The sequence below is a fragment of the Fundulus heteroclitus genome, chromosome 10 (genome assembly GCF_011125445.2).
Source record: "Fundulus heteroclitus isolate FHET01 chromosome 10, MU-UCD_Fhet_4.1, whole genome shotgun sequence".
Taxonomy (NCBI): domain Eukaryota; kingdom Metazoa; phylum Chordata; class Actinopteri; order Cyprinodontiformes; family Fundulidae; genus Fundulus; species Fundulus heteroclitus.
Window position 1 is genome coordinate 26382890 of NC_046370.1, and position 17986 is coordinate 26400875.

At 39.5% G+C, this 17986-nt stretch overlaps 1 protein-coding gene across 1 annotated transcript in view; it reads right to left on the reverse strand.

Moving 5' to 3' along the window:
- The window catches only part of fasn (fatty acid synthase), a 55473-nt gene extending 37661 nt beyond the window's left edge, over positions 1 to 17812 (reverse strand). The window contains exons 1-8 of the mRNA XM_012876225.3: positions 17430 to 17812; positions 5624 to 5759; positions 4352 to 4504; positions 4095 to 4268; positions 2760 to 2960; positions 2485 to 2607; positions 306 to 421; positions 21 to 155 (exon numbers count right to left, since the gene is read on the reverse strand). Of these exons, the coding sequence (XP_012731679.2) occupies positions 21 to 155; positions 306 to 421; positions 2485 to 2607; positions 2760 to 2960; positions 4095 to 4268; positions 4352 to 4504; positions 5624 to 5750 (1029 nt within the window). The 5' untranslated portion in view covers positions 5751 to 5759; positions 17430 to 17812. The remainder of the gene's footprint in view (positions 1 to 20; positions 156 to 305; positions 422 to 2484; positions 2608 to 2759; positions 2961 to 4094; positions 4269 to 4351; positions 4505 to 5623; positions 5760 to 17429) is intronic.
- Positions 17813 to 17986: the final 174 nt, after the last annotated feature.

The window sequence follows — 17986 nt, forward strand, 5'->3', positions numbered from 1 at the left end:
AAGTTTTCTGTTCTGCTCACCTTTGCCAGGGCAGCTAGACCAGAAGCAGGTTCTGGGTGGCCCATGTTGGATTTAGTGGAGCCAATCAGCAGGGGCTCTCGTTTTGCTTGACAGAAAACACTGACGATCCCATTCACCTCCTGTGGGTCTCCAACCTGTATGCAGACAACAGAGAAGCTGCCGAGATAAGATCATCTACACACTAGATCTGTGAGAGAGGGAAAGCTTGAAGAGATGCTAAATGCTAAGGGCCTTAGATCTAAAGCCTAAAGGTGTGTATAAGAAAATCCAAACTGTGTATTGACCTTTGTTCCAGTGCCGTGAGCTTCTATGTACTCCACTTGTTCAGGGGATACGTTTGCCTCCTGATAGAGAGAACGAACCAAAGTCTGCTGCATGTCACCTGAAGGGAATGTTACACCTGAGGAAACCAGAACATGAGGCTGATGAGAAAATCAGAAAGGCAAAGATGCAAATAAAGTGAACACAACATAAATCAACAACCCTCTGAACTTTTTATTTCTGTAGGCTAATTAATACTCTGAATTAGCACAAAACACAAAAAAATAGTTATCGTTCACTGTTCTCTGACAATTTAGGTTAAATAAATGGAAAAACACTGGACTGAAGTTTTGAGCCAAGAGCTTTCAAAACAATGCGGGGCTTGTTTTGCTCCTTAAACTTGCTACAGGTTACCTTTTTAAGCAAGGTATGTATCATGGGAATGTGTGTTCTACCCTGGATAAATCTCCAAAATACCTGCATCTTTCACCTGATGCAGTCAAACAAAAACAGATGTCCCATAGAGATGTTCCTCCTTTGTGTTAAAAACCATATGGCTTTTGAAGAGAAAGTCCACAGGGATGCTTTCTCTGCCCCTTAATGCTCAATTTCGTTATCAAACTACTAAAGTTGTCAATATTGATAAAAGTCAGTGTGCAAAGTCCTTTGATTCTCTGCCTTTTTTTTAGCATCTCCTTAAAAGACCTAAGTATGAGTATTGAGACTGAGGTTTCGTTTGTAATTTGGTGGTGAATAAGACACTTGCAGATTGCCAAACAATTGCAAGGATATGTGCCTACTTTTTTTTGGTCATTTTTGTAGCACCAGTGGCCTTTTTTATTGAAAGAAGGCTGACAGGAAGGGGGTCTGAGAGAGAAGGGGGGGAAAGACATGTGGCAAGAGTCCACGGGCCAAAGTCACACCTGGGACGGCCTCACCGAGGACCAAAGCCTCCGTACATGGATCGCGTACGAGTATACATAACACATTGCAAATGAAATTAAAATGGGAATCTGAAATGCTCCCTCACATATCAGATCCACTATGGGAGGAGGCACATGTGAACCTTAACAGAGACATTTATGAACATGTTTTTGGGATTAAAGGAACACCACCAGGTTGGTTTAGGTCAGATTTAACCCAAAGATTCTAGTTTGTTTTGGTGTTCTGCAGGGTTTAGAACAATGCTCTTTACTTTCTACATGCTTTACTGAGCAAACATTATTAAATGGCATGGATTACATTTTCATTATGATGATCAGACTCTTCTGTGTCTATCCCAAAAGAGTATACATAATTCTTTGCTTTTCAAACAAGATTGGTTATATTTCTTCAGGATATCCAGGAACTCCTTTCCAGGACAATTAGTTAAAATAAATACACTGATGCAGCAATTCTAAGGCTATAGTAGCCATTTAAATTGTTACCTTACTTATTTTGTTACACTCCAACCTCTAATGTGAATGTTTTTAAATACTATTTTATGTGATGGCTCTGGACAAATAGTTAATACTTTAGGGGGAGTGAACAGAGTATGCACACTGATTCTGTTATTTTGTCCTTTTTGTTGTTTGCTTCACAATAAAAAAAATACATCTTCTAAGTTGTTGGCATGTTCTGAAAATGAATGGTGACAACTGTAAATGATTGACTTTAATTCCAGGTTGCGAAGCAACAAAACAGGAAAAATGCCAAGTAGGTGTACATTTTGCAGGCACTGGATCATCAGGATGGCAAATAATATTCCCTTCATAATTAAACTATTTTATTGAGCGCAATTTCCTGCTAAGATTCCGTAGCACTGCATATGAGAACTTCATTCTCAGACTTGAGCCGACTGTGGCTCAGCAGGAAGGTTAGTTATCTTGCAGTTAGAAAGTTGTGGGGTTGATTCCAGCTCCTCCTGTCACATGTCCATGTGTCCCTGGGCATGGTACTTGAGCCCTAGTTGCCTACCTCTCTGCTTATCGGCGTAGGAATGTGTGCATGTTTGAAAATGTGGCTCTAATACGAAGTGCTTTGAGTGGTCTACGTGACTAGAAATGTGTGAGATAAAGTCTGTCCGCTTACTGCAAGTCTATGAATCCTGAATCTCTAATGATTAATCCCTTTATTCTTACAACAATGCACTTTTTTTGCAGTAGAAAACATCCCAAAGAGGAAAGATCTTCCTAATTTGCAGGATTTTGGTGGGGTACAGACCTTGCTCTTTGTATCCATCCGTATTGTTGCCTGCATTGATGATGGTTCCATAGACTCTCTTTGTGGCAGATCGCTTGGTCAGTAGTACTGCTACAGCAGCTTCAGAACGGCAGTATCCATTTCCTTATTAAAAAATAATACAAGTACAATGATTACAGTTATATACTATAAACTGATTTGCAAGTAAGACTAGAAATAAAACTGATCTTGTCTTAAATATGATTAACATTGTCTTTCTATAGTGGTTCAAATATTTGTTGGCCAAATTCTTTTACCTGATGAGTCAAAAGACTTGCATGTCCCTTCAGGACTGAGCATCCCCAGTTTCATAAACTGGACAGAAGTATTTGGCTTGAGCAGCAAGTTGACTCCTCCCACCAGGGCAGCATCAATGTGGCCCTGCCGAATTGCATGAAAGGCATTTTCCAAAGCCAGCAGGCTTGAGGAGCAGGCTGTATCGATGGTAACACTGGGGCCTGGGGAGAATGGCACAAGACTGAATCTGCAGTTTACACTGTGGATTGATTCCATTCAAGTAACAATGACAACACAGTAGACAGGTTGCCTATACAAGGTAATGAGGGATTGTGGGAATTATTTTTCTGTCATCTGCCCATTTAAAAACGTAAAGGAATAAAACTGATGCAGAGAAAATAACAGTGAGCTCCTGCATCAAGTCTGGTACAGATGCAACAATCCTAGATGCTATTAGAAACGTTTCCACAGGTCCTTCCTCCCAGCTGCTGTTAGACTTTAGAATCTCTACCGCTACCAACAAACTCAATAAGTGTTTACAGAATGCTACTGGGTGCACAGGTTCTTGATCTGATGATGAATCACTCACACTGTCAGATGCTAACGTCAGTTTGCACACGTTCTAGCCTCTCTAAGGAGTTTGTTTGTTGTTCCTCTCTGAGGAGGTGTTTTTCTCACATCGTTTTGTATATCGGCTGCTGTCCTTCCTCTATTTAACTTGAATATTGCATTTTTACCTGAATATGATGTATTATCAGTTAATAATTGTGCAGTATTTTTTCCTTTTCTTATAAGTTTTTTTCTCTTCTGCTTTAGAACTTTACTTTAGCTTTTTTTATTCATAGCTCTGGCTTCTAATAAAATTCAGTGTGTATCACTGGTGTATCCTATCTATGCATGTCTGCCATGTCATGCCAAACTTTCCCCATTGTGGGACAATAAAGGTATTTCTTTTCAAAAAAGAATGTAACAAGTAAAAACCTCTAAAGAGGCATTAAACACACTGTTTATTAATTCCACATTTCTGTATAAGATGTTCCTTTTTACTGGTCTAATACAATACTCATCTTAAATATTGTGTTTTCATTAACTGTAAGCAGGAAAATCATCATAAAAAACAGAAATAGAGGCTTAAAACATTGGTGTGACTCATTCTTTCTGGTGATGGGAGTCCAAAGGCTGGTCTGGGAAAAACATTATTTCCCATTGAGACAGTTAAGTCTAAAGTAATTCATCTAAATAACAGGTTTCACTTAGTAAATTGAGTTACTCCAGTAAATGAACTTTTCAATATCATTTATTGAATATGGCTGTATACACACAGTCTTTTTTGGCTACCAACTCTGCACACGTACCTTTGAAGTCAAAAAAGTAAGAGAGTCTGTTGGCCAACATGGCCCGCTGACAGCCCGTCATGCTGTAGCCCAACAGCTCCTCTGGATCTCTGCTGAAGGCCTCGCTGGCCTCAGAGCCGCTCACTCCCACATACACCCCTGTCCTGCTACCACGCATGGTGCCTGGATTCAGACCTGCTTGCAACATTTTTTAACATTAGCATTAAGATTAGGCTTTACAATAGGGACGTTGCTTATATGTCACTGTGTTTACCCACCTCCATCCACAATAGCCTCATAGGCAACCTCCAACATTAGACGGAGCTGGGGGTCCATGGTATTTGCTTGTTTAGGGTGGACTCCAAAGAAAGGTGCATCAAAATGACTAATGTCCTTTAGTTTGCCATTCCTTTTGGGAAGACCATACAGACCTTAGGAAAAGAACAAAGAGTATGCTTTACTTGGGTCCTTACTACATTTGAAGAGAGTGGTGAAACAATTATATTATTAATGCTAATATCTCATATTTTTTGTCGTTTAGAAGTGATACATTTATGATAAATGTGAAATTGTAACCTAACAAAGCAAATTAAAGATGTTACTGGAGATGTTCATAGTCAGTCATTATTTGTATTTACATATTATTTTTTTTTTTCATTTTAGCAGGTAATAGCCAAAATCAACCATAATAAAATGTTTCTTATGAGACATCTGTTCCCCATTCAATCCCCATAGAAAATAGCCTCGTGAGACCATCCTGATCTCGCGAGCTTTCAAGGTTTCACTCGCAGATCAGTCTGGATACTCTCCGTTAAAGAAAATTTGGAGCCGTTCACCAAACGAACGTCCAATCAGCGTTGGCTTTGAGGCGAGTTGAGGTGTGACGCAACGAGAAACGCGACAGTTCAGTCTAAAGAACATGGCGGCTTCAGCCGATGAAACTAGCGTTAGCGTGGCTATCGAGCAAGTTTTATCGGAATTATAGAGTATTTCTTCACTGAAAGAAGAGCAAAACACTGCTCTGGAGGCTTTTCTCAGAGGAAAAGATGTTTTTGCTCTTCTCCCGACTGGTTTCGGCAAGAGCTTGTGGTTGTGTTTTCGTCGTCGCTGTTAGTACGTCATATGCTTCGTTGATCTGATTGGTTTATTTGGCCCGTCTATCACCAAAATAGGCCAATCAGCTAACCAGTATTTTCGCCCCTTCCCAAAATTACTTCAACGGAAGGTTTTCAGATGGATATGCGGGGCAAATCCATCTGGCAGAGTCAGGTTACATAAAAAATTTCAATGGAATAGACAGAATCTGCTTTTCATAAAAAGTTAATATCATATGAGCAAGACTGCTTTAAAATACATTGAAAAAATGTCTGAGCTGTAACCCATTTGGACTTAATACATAACTGCAAGAATTAATAAAAAAAAAAAAGAACATTAGTGAATGAGCGTACAGTTAAATATTGTGTCACATTACATGAAGACCAAATGTGTGCCATACAAATGAGATTTAATATACCATGATTAATTCAAACTCAGCACATTGTATGTCTAACCTGGTGTCCACCGTCGGTCGTCCTCTGTCACCATATCTACACCATTGATGAGGTTTTCCCAAAATTCCTCCAGGTTATCAGACTCTGGCAAACGGCCAGAAATTCCCGCTATGACGATCTCATCCATCCTGGATTTCTGTAAACACAGATTGCAGTATACTTAGTAAATGAAGGAAACAATAAACTATTTCAAAAAGGAAGCTTATAATTCTCGACAGATTGTCTGGCTGTGAATGTTAAAGTGGTAGCTTTATGCTCTGTCTCCCCTTTTACCTTTAAAACCTCTAGAGAAAATGTTTTAATCCAATAATTTACCAGAAATGTTAGCTCTGTTGAGACATGTGGTCTGTTCGTTGTTGCAATACATCCTGCAGCTAGAAATACTTGCTCTATTCATATTGTCTTACACATAACTTTTTTTTTTCTGTACATATAAAGTGTCTTTTTTTGGTGTCACTATATTCCTGACAATTGTCACAATATCTTTATTAATTTGTTATTCTATGTACTATCTGCACCATCATTTTGAGATTCATTGCTGCAATTCATCCTGCTTATTACTATGTCATGACGGTTTCTCATCAGAATTCTCACTGCAGCTTTTAGTTCACTAGCCCAGATTATAACAAACAAGATTAGTTACCATAACTACGCAGACGACACACAGCTTTACGTGACAATGTCAATAGGAGACTAAGATACAATTCATGCGTTGAGCAGATGCTTAGAACAAATCAATGGATGGGTGTGCCCTATTTTTCTTCTGGTGAATAAAAACAAAACTGAAGTAATACTTTTTGGACCAAAGGAAGAGAGATGAAGAGTCGGCAAACAGCTGCAGTTATTACAGTTGGAAACTACTGATCAAGTCTGAAATCTGGGTGTGGTGATGGACTCAGACCTAAACCTTCAGAGCCATTTAAAAACAATTACAAAGTTGGCCTACTATCACCTGAAGAACATTTCCAGAATTAAAGGACCAATGTCCCAGGAGGATCATGAAAAACTAATCCATGTGTTTATCTTTAGTCAAATTGATTACTCCAATAGTGTCTTCACAGGTCTGCCTAAAACATTTAACCAGAAAGCTGCTGTTGATCCAGAATGCTGCTTCCTCAGGTCTTCAGGTTAGAGTCTACCCTGAGTTCCCTTAAATCAAGGTGAAAAAGCAAAGTTCCCCACTAGACCTAAAGGCTAGGGGCATCCTATCTAGAGCAATCGTATCTGCAGTGAGTGTTAGAGAGGTGTTTCATTTTAAAACAGAGGCTTAACAGAAAACTACAGCTGCACAGTGGAAAATATGAATGATGTGCCATCTAAAAACCACCCGCCATAAGCATACATACAGTCTAAACCATTCACTCAAGAACAGAAGCCTGGTGAAATCCATAATTAGAGGTTTAAAGCAGTATGTACATTCTAAAAAATGTTTATCATGAAATTAAAAACAAGTTAGGATAATAAAGATGACCAGTCATTGTGATAATCAAAGGAGAAAACTACTTTGGATAGTAGTGGATGTTGTCGGCAGGATGCAGAAAAAAGTACTTCATGGTTGGACCACTGTGTTTCTTTGTCAATAAGATTATCAAAAATATGTCCCAAATATTTCAAGCTGCTCACAAGGAATGCAAAAGAGTTCTCATGAGAACTTCACGGCAGAATGCTATTTATTCTTACATGTAAAGAGTTTCTAAAGAACCACCTCTAAGAGTCACAAGGAATGGTCCAAAAAGAGCAAAATACACAGAGAGCAGAAGCGGTGAGTAGAGAAATGTTGATGTTAGATGAAAATGGGTCAACTGGTTCTAGATAGAAATAAACAGTAGTAATAATAACCAATGGTTGATACCCAGGTTCCTAAAACTGTGTGGAAGGTGCCACTCCAGTCAGAACAGGAGACTGGGGCTACAGTTCCCTCAGACTGAACTAAACTGGACAATAACAGATACACTGCCTTGCTAATGAAACTTGATTTCAGCTGCAACATTCAGATGTTCTAGTCACATTGTTGCATAAACAACATGAACGCATGGATCCATCCTGTCTTATATCAATGGGTAGGGTAGTGGTGATACCGTGGTGTGGGGAATATTGTTTTTGGAACACTTTGGTCCCCTTAAAAGCAGCATCATCTAAACCCCACAGCCTCCCTGACTGTTGTTGCTGACCACTATGTCCATCTCTTGATGACCACAGTGGACCATCTTCTGATAGATACTTCCAGCAGGTAATGCTCTAGGTCACAAAGTTAAAATCATCTCAAATTGGTTTCTTGAACAGTGAGTTATCTGAACTCCAATGGCCTCCAGAGACACCAGATCTCAGTCCACTAAGAGACTTCAGCAGGACTTGATGGCTGTAGACGAGGTCCTGCAATCATTTGGATGAGCTGAGCTGGAACAGAGACGCATCTAAAAGATGCAGGACGGGGGTCCCTGAGGACCAGGGTTGAAAACCACTGTTGTAGATGAACAATGTGGTATCAATTTGGTGCACCTAATAAAGTAGCCAGCTGATGTATGTGCACTTCCAATCGCAATTTTAGTACATCCACATTTCACACTGCTGGGTGGTAACCAGGTTGTAAATTAAACTTTAAAATGCAAAAGAATAAACAGGAGCAAGAGAAAAGAACAATGGAAACGGCCATTTAGCAAATGAATGACTTGCTCTGTCTCACTGAAACCTGGCACAAACCTGGATTATTTCGCACTAAACCAGACCACACACCTCCGTCTTCACATACATTTAGAAGGCTCGCCCTGTGGGGTGGGGAGGTGGCTTAGGAGCTGTACATAGAAAGGATATAAAAAAAACAACCACCATCTCCATTCCTGATGATCCGCCGTTTGAATATATTGCTTGTAAACTGTCTGGTCCCACTCCTTTAGTCACTGCACTTATCTATCACCCCCCAAGCAAAACCCCTTATTTCCAATTTCACACATTTTCTGACCCAGCTATGTGCTATCTCACATTCTGTCTTCCTCTTGGGCAATTTTAATTGCCACATCGATGGCACTAATTGCAAACTTGCAACTGAGTTCCTGGATCTGCTACATTGTCTCAATTTTACCCAACATATTAACTTCCCCACTCATTCTCGTGGTCACACCCTGAAGCTTGTCTGGTACTCTGGCCTCACAACACATCAGTTCTCCAGCCTCAGCCTCAACTTGTCAGAGCACTTGGTAATCACCATGGATATCAACATCCCCATCCCCAAAGAAGAAAAACTGAGACAGCAGAAGAGGAAATGGACTTGAGGTTTCCGAAGGTTATTTTATACCACCAGAATGTCTGCTCCCCCAACCCTGTAACCTGATAACCCCTCTCTGAGGCACTCTGCTCCCTGGTATATCCCCAAAATCCACAACTTCAGTCTCACCATTGACACCACTTTGTCTCTCTCCACTCCTATCTACAACCTCTGAGTTATCTTTGACTGTAACATCGCCACAAACGTCAACCAAGTCACAGGAACTGTAATAAAAAATATTACCAGTCTCTGACCATCACTCACCTTCTGGGCTACTGGAATTCTCATCCACGCCTTCATCATCTCCAACCTTGTTACTGCAACATTAAGGTTCATCCAAAGTCCTCAAACTCCAGCACATACAAAATTCTGCTGCTCGCCCACTCCAATGACCACCTCACCCCAGTTCGTCAGAAGCTCCATTGGCTCCCAGTTACCCAATGCATTCATTTCAAAGGTAACCTCACTAACCCGCTACACAATCACACTCCTTCACGCAGCCTCTGCTGCTCTGATGCCAACCTCCTGTCTCCACCACTCAGAACCAAGGGGGGTGCTGGCGCATAATATGTCAATGCTGACAGCAACAGGAGCTGGGAAAAAGGCCAAAACAGCTCTGCAGAAGGCAGGGCTTAGAACAAGCTCCTAACGGACAGTGCAGTGAACGGAGCACTCGTATAGGCAGCAAGTGATCCGTATCACTGATCAGGAGAATTAATGTCCTTAAAATAAATATTCTCCACATCACCCGCCTCCGTTCATCCCTCTCCCAGTCTGCAGCTGAAATCCTCATACATGCCTTCATCACCTCCAGACTCAACTACTGTAATAGCCTCCTCTATGGTCTTCCTTTCAGTCATCTCCAAAAACTACAATACATACAGAACTCTGCTGCCCACCTACTCACCTGTACCTGGTCCAGAGATCACATCACCCCTGTCCTCCAACAGCTTCCCTGGCTCCCTGTCCAATACCGTATCCAGTACAAGCTTCTTCTCCTGACCAATCTCTTCATAATATGGCCCCTCCATATCTGACTGACCTCCTGAAACCCCACCGCCCCTCCTGCTCCCTCCGTTCTGCAGACCCCAACCTCCTCACACCCATGACCCGCACCAAACACCGGACCTTAGGGAACCGAGCCTTCGCTGCTGCTGAACCCACCCTCTGGAACTCACTGCCACAAACCATCAGGAACTCAGACTCACTACAGAACATTAAATCACATCTCAAAACCCACTTATATAAACATGCTTTTCTGCAGTATGATTTTTGTGTTTTTTGTTTTAGTTTTTTGTGGAAAGCGTCTTTGAGTGTCCAAAAAAGCGCTATACAAGTTTGATGTAATTTTGTTTTTCCCCCAAAGTATTCTTTTGCCACCTACTCCAGAATTTTCCCTCAGAATGGAGAACATTTCTAATAATCTCACGTTCTCCACTTATCAAAACTCAGGTGAACCTAAAAAACTAAACCAAATTAAAAGAAAAAAAAGTGTTCTGAATCTAATGATTGGACTCTGGCAGAAAGTTAGGAACTAACTGCTTTCTTACTTCAGCCCAATATGGGGCAATAAACTGTTCAAACCTGGGAGAGCAGACGTGGGTTTCAAGAGGGATAAGATAGAGGGGTAAAACAAGCATATGGTCTTTATGGTAGAAAAAGAGAATATTTTCACTTTTGAGGAGCTTATAAGAAAACATAACATACTTTGTAAACATTTTATAAAGATCTTCAGTTGAGGAGATTTATTAGAACAAATCAGACCCAATACATGCTCTGCCCTATGTAAGAGAAAACTCTTACAAAAGAAATCCTCTTGGAAAAGGCATGAGTTGTGAATTTCCCAACTTACTGAGAGACCTCTCTCCTCTCTCTTGAGTCTGAATTGAATGCCTGAAAAGCAGACCAACAGGAAGAGTTGTTCCTGGAACATTAAGGAACTGCATGTAAAGCAGCTGAGTCAATGACGGGTATTACGCGCCTCTTGCTCCTACAACATAACTGATGAATGAGGGTGTATCTTCCTCCAGAACGGTTGAAACTAATTTAACCCGGTTATCACAGACACTTGCAACAGAGGCGTGGTACATAAGGGCACCATTTCATTGTTTTAGTGTCTAAAAGTGAGGGAATTTTGGGGTTAAAATTGATTCTCCTAATTAGGGAAAAGGACAGTTGCCTTAACTAGGAAATCTATAACCAGATGGTTTAGGGAACCAAATTGTTTCTTAGCACTGGAAAATATCTGTTATTCTTATAGATCAGAAATGATGGGGATGTTTCATCATTTACATGAAAGATAATTTGTCATGTCTGAGCAATGGGCTCTCTGCATGACCTAGTTCCTGCTCCTGTTCTCTGGGCTGCATAATGATGTAACTTTTGTCAACTCATAATTACCGGCATTCAACCGCTATTTTGGGGAAGGGGGTGGATGTGGGCAGTGGGTGTTCCACTATCTGGATATTTTTGAATGGAGCAAATGTGTATTGTATAAATCTTGACCTGATGCTCTATGCATGTGCACATTTGGGTCATTCTGTTTCTATGTCTTTTTTTGTATTATGTTTATTGAATATGTTTAAAAGAATACTTACAGTATGTAACACTTTACAGTATATATTTTAGATTTTCAGAGGAGTGGGTAGCAGTATATATTCCCACCCCTTATCAACACATTACTGCAGCAACGTATTCTCCTGTATACACGACATATAATCCTAAAAACACATACTATCAGACCATTTTTTACCTCTCTATACTTTACTATACTATACATACACACCATCCAATCATATTTACCTATTCATTACTCTTTCAGTCTTATATACCATATAGGCCTACTATATAACCATATAATCATATATGTTCCTATAATATTTTATTGAATATATTATATTTCAAGCTATTCTATGTGCAAAATAATAATATTCACAAGAATAGCAATTACCACCACCACAACCACCACCAACAATTATAATAGTTCTTCTATCACATTACATATTATATCCAGTAAGAAGAAAATTCTTATATGGTCATTTGAACTGGTGTATGTTAGGACATTGTTTTATTACAGTAATCAGACTAGTCCACAGTTTCACTCCACACATTAAAACACAAAATTTTTTCTTGTGGTTCTGAATTTACTGGTTTTGACTCTACATTCACCCCTTAACTTGAAAAATCTCTGTTGTTTTGAACAGTTTCTGAATATTTTCTGGTAGTAGCTTATTTTTAGCTTTGTACAAATTTAAAGCCGTCTGTGGTTTTATTATGTCATTGAATTTTTATCATTCTAATTTTAAAGATTGTAGGTTAGTATGATCCATATATCCAACCTCATGAATTATTCAAATAGCTCTTTTTGTAGTATTGCTAACGACTTCAGTGTAGCTTTGAAGTTGTTACCTCAGACCTCCGCACAATAACTGGTGAACTAGTGAACAGTAGAAAATGTGAAATCCATTTTATCCTATGACCTGTTTGGCATTATTTAATAATGAGATGTTTTTTTTTGTTGTTTTTTTTACAGTTTTAACATATTTGATGTGAGGTTTTCAGATAAGGTTATCATCAATGATGATACCAAGGAATCTGTCTTTATGTACTCTTTCAATATTTACTCATTTATCTGTATTTAGATTGCAGTATGTGGTCGATAACATTTTTGTTTTGTTGAGGTTTAAGGACAGTTTGTTTTCATCAGACCATATTCCAATTTCTAAGAACGATTTTATTTTATTTGAACAACGTATTGCATTGTTCACCGCTGCCACATCGATCCTATGGAAGTCAATAGATCTTTTGTTCTTACATTTATTTACAATATCAAGTATTTCCTTTTCAGTCACAGATCTGATGAACATTGAGCTAGCATTTCTGGTTATTATTTAGTTTATGTTTTGTGCCGTATCAGGTGGCTCGGAGCATTCGTTTGGATAAATTTGGTTCAAGATTTACAAAAAAGAAATGTATTAAAAGTATCAGCTGTTTAATTCATATTGTAGTTTTCAATGTTATCATCAATTGAAATACTTTGTCACTTTGTAGTTTTTAATTAAGTGCCCTTTTGTCATTCTGTGATACAGCCTTTGGGTTTCTCATATCTTGGACTTATAATTTCTGTCAGGTATTACAGAGACTGGTAAATGATCACTAATATAATAATTATAATATAACTTTTCAAGATGTTATCAAAGTGGTAAAATGAGATATAATTCTGCTGGGTCTGGTAACTTTTGAGAAATGATTATTGTTATTTAGCAAATCAATGTTAAAATCACCACAAATAAAGAGAGGTTTGTTAGCTTTTCTAGTAAACGTACTCTCCATCCAATTATTTAAAATGTCTATATCGGATCCAGGAATTCTGTAAATACAACTTTTGAAGATATGTATTTTTCATAAAATAAAAAAATTCAGCAAAGACATTGAATTGAAATTCAACAATTTTAGCACCAATTCACAGCAAGCCACTCAAGGTATTTTCCAAAATCAATTCTGTCAAATCATACGGATTTGTCATATTGTAAATAAAAGATTTTGTCAAGTCTGTGTCTTCAAAAAAATTTGCCACTGTACTGATAATGCAATCAAGTGTTTTTTAAGCATCAATATCTAGTTTGAGATATTAGCATCATGATGACTCTAGTTGGAAGCCATCAGGACCAAATAAAAAAAATTCTTATCAAAGAATAAAACTTTCTTCCACCTTTCGATCTTCCATCTTTGGTGCTTCCTTGCAAAGTCCAAAAAGTCGGGTTTATGACATGGGAGGAGATGGTGCCTTTCAAGGGATTTGCTCTTCATTAAGCCCATCTCTCACAAATGCCACTGTTTGGTGAATGGGCTGCAGTCAGCATCAATAAGGGCCTTAGTTTGGGCCAAAGGTATGCCTGTGTTCACAGACAGCCCGACTGATCCTCTAGATCAGTACAGTAAGCTTTTTAAAAATCTACTGCTTTTTTGTCGATTAACCTAAGAATATTTTGAGAAATTTAAAATGACTGTGTTGCTGCATGAAACCTTAATAGGGACGGAGACCTTCTTTGGCATTAGCCATCCTCTGTGGTGTAGTTTATTGGAGTAGGTGTAGTTTGTATCTCCAGCTGGGAGGAAGCGTTAAGATAAACTCATCGGGAAGGGCAGCGGTGACCTAGAATCCATCTATTGCAAGTGGATGGAGTCAGAAGGACTCTGGTAAAAAATACCAGAACCTCGTGGAACCTGTCTCTCGCCCCATGCAGCTGTGGCAGAGCTGCCAGGCTCCTTAAGTGACAGAGTGTTGCATCCTAGATGACAGAAGAAGCGTAATCACAGATTGTTCCTCCAAGCTGCTGTTAGACCATCACTAACTGCTCCCAACAAACTCAATCAGTGTTTACATCCCTGCTGGATGTACAGGTTTTCTCATTCTTGTAAATAGTCTATTGTTTTTTTATCCATAAATGTACATATTGGATATTTTTGAAATCACCATAATGAGTTCCATATTCCTTTAATCTGTCTAAACTCTTCTCAATAACAGTATTGCATTTCTATCACATTGTAAATTTGCCTGACCTGCTGGTATAACAGAGAGGTTCAGTCTAACAGCTGAAAGATTCAAAAAGCAACACATCGGGTTTTTTATTTTTCAAAAAAAGTCAAAAAAAACACAGACTTTGGGCCTCCAGAGAACCACAGTGATGACGATAACTCAAAACTGGATAAAGAATTTGAAGAATGGTGAGCTTCCCTGGGAAAGGGTGGTCACTACATTAATCCTAGAGCTCATTAACGATTCCACCAGGAGGTTGCAGACGAACCCAGAACAGCATCTAACACTCTGCAAGCCTCACTGCCTGCCTTAAGGACAAAGTTCACGATTGAACAATATTAAAGAGAGATTAGGTAAGAGTAGAACCACTACTGATCCAAAAAGAATATAAAGGTCTGTTTTATATTCATCAAAAAGATCTTGATGATCTCCAAGACTTTGGGGAACATATTCTGTGGGCTGAGGAGACGGCAGCTGAACTTCTTGGAAGGTGTGGGTCACGTAACATCTCACTTACAACTAACAGCATTTCATACACAAAACATGGCGATGTAATGGTTTACTGGTTGCTTTACTTCCTCAAGACCTGGATGACTTTGTGTAATTGATGGAATCATATCCAAAAAAGTAAAAAGACAAAACAACTGAACTTTTTTCCGAAGTTTGAAGATGTTTCGCTTCCCATCCAGAAAGCTTTCTCAATTCAAAATGTCTGGAGTAGTGTGATGTGCCATGTGACCATGACCTGGATGACTGAGAATCTTCACCAGGATGATGGATTAATGAATTTTGTTCTCTAGCAGAAAATCCTGCAGGAAAAGGTCCAGCCATTTGTACAAGACCTTAAGCCCAGTTTCACTTTGGTTCTGCAGCAGGACAGTGACCCAAAGCACAGTAGCAAGGCCATCTCTGAATGACTCAAAAAAGCTAAATGAACTGGATTGGCGTAGCCAAAGTCTTGACTTAAATCTGGTTCTGGGGGGGGGGGTCCAAGCAGTTAGCACGCTTGCACTCTGAGAAGGTAGCAAGTGCCCGGTTCAATGACTCCAGACTGCTACCCTGAGCCCTGTGATAGCTGCCCACTGCTCCCTAAGGGGTGGGTTAAATGCAGAAGACTAATTTCACTGGTATGTAAAATTGCAATGACAAATAAAGATTTCTTCTTCCTCTGTTGCATCTAAGGTTTGGCAGAAGTAGTTTTTAGTTTTAGGGGCAATTACCTCTATACATAATGTTGGTTTGGATAGCTTACTTCCCTTAATCAATACAATAATTAGTTGAAAACTGCTTTTTAGATTTACTCTTTTAGATGTCATTTTTAGATTTGTCTGAGATCAAAATTTGTTTGATGATCTGAAATATTTATGGGTGATAAAGAAGGAAAAACTAAAGAAATCTGTAATGGGGGGGGGGGGGGATTACACTACAAACTAGTCCCACAAGAGGCAGGAGAAGATGGTTCAGTAGAAAAAGAAAGATATGCTTATGGATACATTTGCCGACAGCTTTAGTACACACTAAATGCACAGAGTGCAAAGATAAAGCACTGATCCACTGGACATATGACACTGTTCCTGAGTACAGCTCATACCAGAGAAGTGCTGCATTCTCTTTGGCTTCAGTCCATGCGTCAGGAGCACCTGTCACTGGCTTGACGAAAAGAGGAACACAATGCTGATCAATGCTGAACTCTACCACTCCTCCCCCGACAACTATAATCACACGTTTGTCATTTTATTCCTTTTTTCTATTTCTTTTATTCTATGGACCTGTAATTTGCTGGTTTGAGCTGGATTGAGCCTACTCAACCACCTAAAAATGACAAACAGCTGATAAATATCAGAAAACCAGTTCCCTCCGCTTCCTGATCAGCTTCCCTCCAATCTCTACTATCATTTTACAGGTTACAGTGCAGCCGGATCAAGAATAACTTGATCATACTTGGTCATACTGTAAATGTTGCTCAACATTTTATGTGATTTATGATTCAGTTATAGGACTGTCTTACTTGTAGAACATACAATCAAAAGATTGATTTAGGTAATTTCTAAAAAAAATAATCAATTCAATCATTTAAATGTCACCAATTCTCAACAAAGGTCTCCCGAAGCACTGTACAAGACAAACAGGTCCAATTAATTTTAAAAAATGGGTTCATTTAATCCATTTGAATTACGTATCTCTGTTTAGTGCAGATAAATTAGATCTGTTGAGCTGGAAAGCGGCTCAAGATGAATGTACACACACAATGTATATATATATATATATATATATATATATATATATTGAAGGAGTCCTTTTATTTAGGGAAAACTACAGCGGCCAATAAGACAACAGCTGCAGCATCATCAGGCTGCCTTGATCCACAGCCAGAACTCACTCAGTACAAAACATTAGCAGTACAAAACTCCCTTTGGAGGAACAGATTTTTTCTGAGTGCCCCTTCCCCTCCTCAGGCCGCTCTGCCCTGGGTGAAGAGCCATAAGACCCACAACTGCAAAAAGAAAAAAGACCCGTAAACTACTTTTTATTTTCATCTTTATTTTTTTATTTAAACATAGACTAATATTTAAACCAACAACTGAAGCTAGGCTGCAGCAGCAGCGTGCCACCCTGGCAGTAGCGGACCACAGTGCAGACATGCAGCCACTTGGCTGAGGAACCTGCTCAGCCAGACCTGATCTACTGATGCACAGAACCGGTTGGTCCCATTTCAAGCCGGTGGGACATTCTGATGCACGTGGAACAGGAAAGAGCCTTGAATGGTGAAAGGAACTCCCTGTCATGATGCCCAACACTCTATCTTTGTTTAATTACGTGACCACGATGAAAAAAAGCATCAACAGACAGTTAGAAAGTAATTAACTACATTTTATGTTGCTAAAATCCTAATAGATTCCACTCTTAAGTTTGAAACAACGCCATATTCTTAAAGCTATATTTTAAGTGACGCAGCAAGATGAGCGATTGGAGATTAAGCAGGACCATCTGAATCCAGAACTCACCTGTGTTCTGCAGACACTTCTCAGTCCAACCAGTCGGGTCGTGTTCTGGTTCTGAATTGGTTAGCAGTTCAGCTCGGTGTCGTCGGTGGCCGGCTCCTCCCCGGTATGTTCAGCCTCGGCGCTTCTTTCTTGTCTGATGAATATAAATGTGCTGTATTCCGCCTGGCCACGCCACATGGGCTGACAGCCGCTGCACGGTACAGTCCAATGAGAGGAGAGGCAGGGCTTCTGGATCCAGCCACTGATGGAGTAATTCGTTGACCTCCGACGTAAGAGGAAAAAAGATGTTAGCAGGGGGTTACTCCGGTTCAGACTGACTCTCTTCCTAACCGTCCCGAGTCACTTTGCTCCTAGCTTGAAGTTGAACTAAACCTAAAGCAAAGGTTTTGCTCCAAAATGGAACCGAACAAACCAACGGTCTACTTTCCGTCTTATTTTTTTAATTACTTTTCTTTACGTAGCTCGGGAAGAAATTATCTTAAAACACCAGAACTCGATACAAAATGAACTGGTTTAATCTCATACATTTAATTAGCTTTTATTATGAATTCCTAATC